The sequence below is a fragment of the Rattus norvegicus genome, chromosome 2 (assembly GCF_036323735.1).
Source record: "Rattus norvegicus strain BN/NHsdMcwi chromosome 2, GRCr8, whole genome shotgun sequence".
Taxonomy (NCBI): Eukaryota; Metazoa; Chordata; class Mammalia; order Rodentia; family Muridae; genus Rattus; species Rattus norvegicus.
The window spans coordinates 223,807,912-223,813,911 of NC_086020.1; the positions used below are offsets into that span (position 1 = coordinate 223,807,912).

General features: G+C 39.7%; 1 protein-coding gene across 3 annotated transcripts in view; it reads left to right on the forward strand.

Annotated features, from left to right (window-relative positions):
- Gimd1 (GIMAP family P-loop NTPase domain containing 1) overlaps window positions 1-4,671 on the forward strand; it is a 34,707-nt gene extending 30,036 nt beyond the window's left edge. For all 3 annotated transcript variants that reach the window (XM_063282220.1, XM_039102722.2, NM_001113782.2), the window contains one exon: window positions 3,729-4,671. In XM_063282220.1, the coding sequence (XP_063138290.1) occupies window positions 3,729-3,989 (261 nt within the window). In that variant the 3' untranslated portion in view covers window positions 3,990-4,671. The remainder of the gene's footprint in view (window positions 1-3,728) is intronic.
- Window positions 4,672-6,000: the final 1,329 nt, after the last annotated feature.

Genomic DNA, 6,000 nt, shown 5'->3' on the forward strand with positions numbered 1-6,000 from the left:
AAAAGATGATGGGTTTGGTGGTGCTCAAGGGCTAAGAGCACCAGTTCTTTACCGACCTGTACATTTATAATATTTAAAATATATGTAATATTTTAGTATGACAGTTGGTGTGGTCCAGGAGTGGTAGGCTGAGGCTCTAAAGTGAGAAATTCTCAGATCTGAGTGTGACCAAAGATCAGAAGCTGGACCTGGGTGGAAATAAAACCCAAATACCATATGGTCCCTACTCTTCCGTTATTTCTTTTGCAAGACGTAATTATCTATCATTGTTGTACATGCGTGCCTGTGTACGTGCGTGTGTGTGTGTGCATGTGTGTGTATATGTATGTGTATGTGTATCCACAGCCTGAGTGTGGAGGTCAGAGAACAACTAGGATGGGCTTTTGTGTGGGTTCTAAGGACCTAATTTAGGCCATCATGATACTGGAATTTGGGGGACTCCTTTGTGGTTGCCTGATGATACAGGGGAAATCCAGGTCCCTTCCTGGGGTTCTTATCTCAGAAAAATAATTTAAGAATGGGTTCAAATGAAAGCTCAAGGACAATTTTATTAGTTTAAAAAAATAATCAGTGCAGGTCAGCTGCAAATCTCTGCAGCTGCTTGGAGGAGAGCAACAAAGGAGAGAAGGAAAAGGCCACACACCCTTTGCCCTTTACGCAGGAGTGGAAGTCAGAAACATGGTGGGAGAGCAGCCACATCGTGGGGAGGGATCCTTTAAAGAAAGAGTAAGAGAACCCCAAATGCTGGGGAAACTCTAAGTGTTAGGAAGAGTATAATTTCCAAAGATATAGAAAGGTTCTGGGGGATTCTGGGGAGGAGAAGCACAGTACCTCATTAAGGGTAAAATGATTGCACCTTTCTTTTTAGCATGACTTAGGTGACTCTGCCTTTCAAGAGGTAGCCCCTTGGCACGGCTGAGCTGGGACATTGGGTCTCTATCCAGGTCAGAAAGCTCATTCTCTTGATGAGAACTTTGTTTCTTCTAAGGAGCCTTTTCTGTTACTCAGACATACAGGCTCGACCCATAAGCACCTTTATTCCCTGGGGCATCTTGCAGGGCCATGTTAATTTCTTTGTAGCAAATAATAGATAGCTATTTATTGGCTCTTGGCTCTTGACATCAGAAGTCTGGACTCATAGAATTGGCAAGGTTGGCTTCTTCTGAGAGCTGGGAGCAAGTGGTGTGCCCCAGCCTTCTCCTGGCTGCACGTGACTATTTCAGGGCCCGCACCATTGCCTTATATTTGTCTCTGTTCAAGTTTTTCTGTTTTACATGGATAGTAATAAATTTAGATCAGGAGTAAACCTAATGACTTAATCACATCTTTAGGACACTTTTTCCAAATAAGGTCACATTCTAAGGAACAGGGGATTAGGACTTGGCATATGAATTAGGAGAAGGACACCGTTTAATTATAATCTCGCCATTTATTCATATCACAGCCTGTGTCTTTTCTTTACTAGAGATACATACAGTACACTGCAAACACAACAGCGTCCCACAGATGTCCTTTATTTTGACACGCCACCATCACCTACAGTGGATTGTTGGCATCATATGGATACTTAGATGTATAGAGTTATGACCTTTAATACTTGAGCAAGCACAAGCTTTCTAATGGCCTCGGATTTAAAAGCACATGAGAATGTGAGAAATTATTCACCATTTCATGAATTCCCTGTCAAATTTACTCATGTACCATTAAGAAAATATTTTCTGATATAATGATCTTGGAAAGTTGGCTCATGTTTTCTTACAACAGGGCATTTTATGGGAACCTGTAATTCTGTGGAATAGGTAGACAGATTCTGATTGGTAAGGGCAAGCAGGTGGACTCAGTCCTACAGAGATTTGCTCCAAATGAGAAGGGATGCACAGTCTGTGGGAAATCCACCACAGGGAGCTGTTGAACCCAGAAGTACAGGATTGAGTCCCAGAGAATAAAATTCAGAGCTGAATCCTCAAAACTAAGCTAACTGAGCCTAGAATTTGATTCAATCAGGAGTACCATAATCCCAAAATATTCAGCAGATATTGTTGAGAATTCCCAATGTCCTGAAATCTTCTCATGATAATGCAGACACAGAGAATGGACCTTCAAAGAAGTCACTGCTAAGTTTCAGTAACATTTACCTTAAATAGATGGCTCTGGTGAGAGCCTGGCTTCTCTCGTGGTTGTAATTAGTAGTCATGGCCATTGCTATCTCTGATTCAAAATCCGGTGTCTCAGAGTTCTCATGAGTCTTTTCATATTAGACATACTTTTCCTGATGCTTTTCTTTCTTCCCCTCCTTTACTCCTTCCTTCCCACTCTTTTCTTCTCTTTACATAATAAATAACAACCATATATCTGTTTCCAGATTATTTCAATAAAAACATGACTACAATATAGTTCAAAACCTCTCCATGTGTCGACTTTCGATGCCACAAGAAGAGTAATAGTATCATGGCAAAGATTCGATGTTTAACATCAAGAAGTTATGTATGGCCAAGCATGGTGGGTGCCTACCTCTATCCCAGCACTACACATGCAAAAAGCAGGGTTGATATGTTTGAGAACAGCTCTGGGAACAGAGTAAAAATCTGTCTCAAAGGACTCAAACCAAACCAAATCAAACTGAAAGGAGGGAGATGGGGAGGAGATGGGAGACTGAAAGAGATTGCCCACCCGAAAAAGCTTAATACCTGACACCAGTTCTTCATTTTAACTTGTCTGCTTGCTTGCTTCTGATTACTACAAGTCCTTGCTAACTCTTGCTAAAGTCATTCATGGATATTTTGTATTTACAAACAGTGTTATGAACCAGTAACACCTCTGTATGTATTTCCGCCATAGGCGCATATAGAAGGGAGAAAGTGTTTCTTTACTGTCACTTGGTCATGACTTCTTGTAAGTTTGGAAACATCCACGAGTTGAATGGTTACTCCCAGCTGCCTTTATGCATTGCATGAGCAATATGCCACATGCTGTAGCTTCTGCTTTCTATCAGCTAATTTTCACTCATCAAGCAAGAATTTATTGCACAATCAACTCACACATATCACTAAACAAAGGGCCAAGCTTCTTCGGTGCTTTTCAAGCACATTAGAAGAAGCCATTTGACAAATAGTCTTTGACTCCAGGCATGTGGCAAGAGGAACACGAGGATTACAGTAACCTTGTGCAGCTCTTCCAACTCACCAAATAGATTTTGATCTTAGCCTTTCCGTTACTTGTCATCTGGTTAATCAATAAAGCATAGCCAGATTATGTCATTTTAATCCCTCAGTAGATATTTTAGTGGTGATAGTACAGGATTCAAAAAGATAAAAAAAAAAAGATTCTGTAGCAGTTGCTTTGCTCATGGTACCGCCAATTAAAGGAATTGGGTGGTTCTAACAGGGTCTCCGGTTGGGAGGAAGTGTAAGTGATCACTGAGTGCTGGCCATACCACATTCATTGTAGCCAGATGCTCTGTAGCAGTAAGCCTTTGCGCATCAATTATAACAGCAAAGTAAAACAGAGAACCAAAGCCCTTTCATTGTTGTTCGGAAATCCCATCCATCTTCCTCAATGTGTTAACAACACTTGAGCTCATGTTCACTTCCCATTTCAGATATCAGCTTTCAGAAAGATCATGACACACGGGTCTGTTGGCAAATGACATTGGACTTTGGTAATGGCTTTGCTCAGTTTTGAGGAATAGAGTCCAAGGCAAATAGTCATTTAACTTCTCTCTCTTTCAGGAACTTCTGGGAGATTCTTGGAAGAACTACACCGCTATTCTTTTTACCCATGCAGAAAAAATCAAAGAGGCTGGGTTAAGCGAAGAGGAATATTTGTGCGAGGCTTCTGACGCACTGTTAACCTTGCTAAATTCTGTTCAGCACAGACATATTTTCCTATATGAAAGAGGAAACTCATGGAGTGAACAAAGAATTAAAATCTTAGAAAGAATCATGGAATTTATAAAAGAAAATCATTTTCAAGTTCTTAGTTTTACATAAAGTTTAAGTGAAAAGAAGAGGGCACTGGTTATCAATCAGGGACTGATATCCGATTTTAAAATCTGGGGCAGGAGAATTCCCTGTACAGCCATTGAGTCATTTTGGAAAAAAATTGTAAATAAAAACTAATATTAAGGATTCAAGATTTCATGATATCAGAGTTATACTCACAAGTATTTATCCAACAGAAAAGTGTGCACTTGTGCATTTAGACACATGCATATACAAGAATGTCCATGGTGGTACCATTGAGCATAGCTGAAGACTGAAAACTATCTAAATGCTCATTTAGAATAATATTCAAATTGTGGTAATTTAACCCACTGACATGTACAGTGTGAGAATGGACAAGCTCACTCTCCTGTAATAGCAGCTATCAACTACCTAAGTAGAATGCCAAGAGAACGAAGCACAGAAACTGTGCTCAATGGTTCCATTTGTATAACGACCAGAGACAAAGACCAGTGCAACTCTCTTCTAGTGCAGAGAAACGCTGGGCATCAGCAAAGTCACAGGATGCTGTGGGATGGCCGCAGAGGTGTTGGCAAGGCTATTTCCCGATTTGGAAACCGGTTTCATTTGGATGTCTACCTTGTAAAATGGAACAAAATTTCCTGTAATGTATGAGCTCATAACGATATTTGGGAATATAATTGCGAATGAATAAAAGATTTTTAAAAGATTCGCGTCACTGCTTACTTGACGCAGGAAAAGGAAGATTGTGTAAACTTGCCAGAGCATGTTTCCCCAGGTACACTGTGTGCACAATGGGCACTTAAATATGTTCTCCATAGTTACTGCAATGACTAAACGAATAGCCATGTGATAGAGACTCCATATTAGCTTTCTTTTCTGCTTTTGAGAGACCTGCTAGCCCCACTTTGGTTTATAAATATTAAGGAAAATTCAGAGCAAATCCTCAGCAAATTCCTATAGTAGTTATCAGAGCTGGCGCTAACTGCAGTTTTGACTACAAAGTGGTGACCCTTACTTGTTTGCGTTGCTATAAGTACCAGAATTATCTGTCCACTTGAGAGAGCTCTTCAGGGTGGTTTTAATGAACCAGTGATAGTGGAAAGAAAGCAATTGTAGTTATCAAGAGCCACATCTATCACAAAGGCAGAATCATATCACTTTCATATATGATTAAATATGAATCTTCCCAGACAGCCGCTAATTCATAAACTGTTTTCATGAAGTTAGTTCATGTTTATTTTATTTTTCTTACGGTGACAGTTTGTAGTAGTTTCCATTAGAAATAGGATTGAAACTGATGGGTTTCCTCCAAAAGCAGTTCTCAAAAGACTACTATTGTCTGAACCCTAGCATAGATGATATTTATTAAGCTAGTCATCAACTTCCTACTTGTTAGGTAGACAGCTACAGATGGACAGGGACAGAGACTCAGTCTTAATGCTCTCCCATCATTTTACTATATTGCTGTTAACACCACAAAGACTTAATTATAATGGATGTTTAATTGATGATAATATTTGATAATATTGATGATAATACATCTCTATAAGTACATTATGGCAATTCATTCCTTGTTATATAATACATAATGATCAAATCGGGATAATAAGCATTTACCTTCTTAAATTCCTAGTCATTTTTAAATGTTGGGAATTCTGTACCTCTCTAGTCAATTTCAAAGACATCATGGACAAACTAGGGATGCAGCCCAGCTTGCACAAGGTCCTAGGTCCAATCTTGTCAAGGTGAAACCAAAGCAATAATAAAGGGTGGACGGGTGCGGGGCAGTGTGAGGCTAAACTGGTAGGCACTCATTTCCTATGTGTGACACAGAGCAGCTTTAATACACGTCATAACTTACAATAGGTAGACTGAGCTGGATGGAAGCGCCAGGGATCTCTCCGACTCCGTGATTTGCTCAACTCCTTGATACTTAGAAGTTCAAGTTTTCCATGTTCTTTTTCTTTCTTTAGAAGATTTCCTGATACTATCAGGTGGATTTTTCCAACACTTCCCTACGTTTATTTTGTAGTTT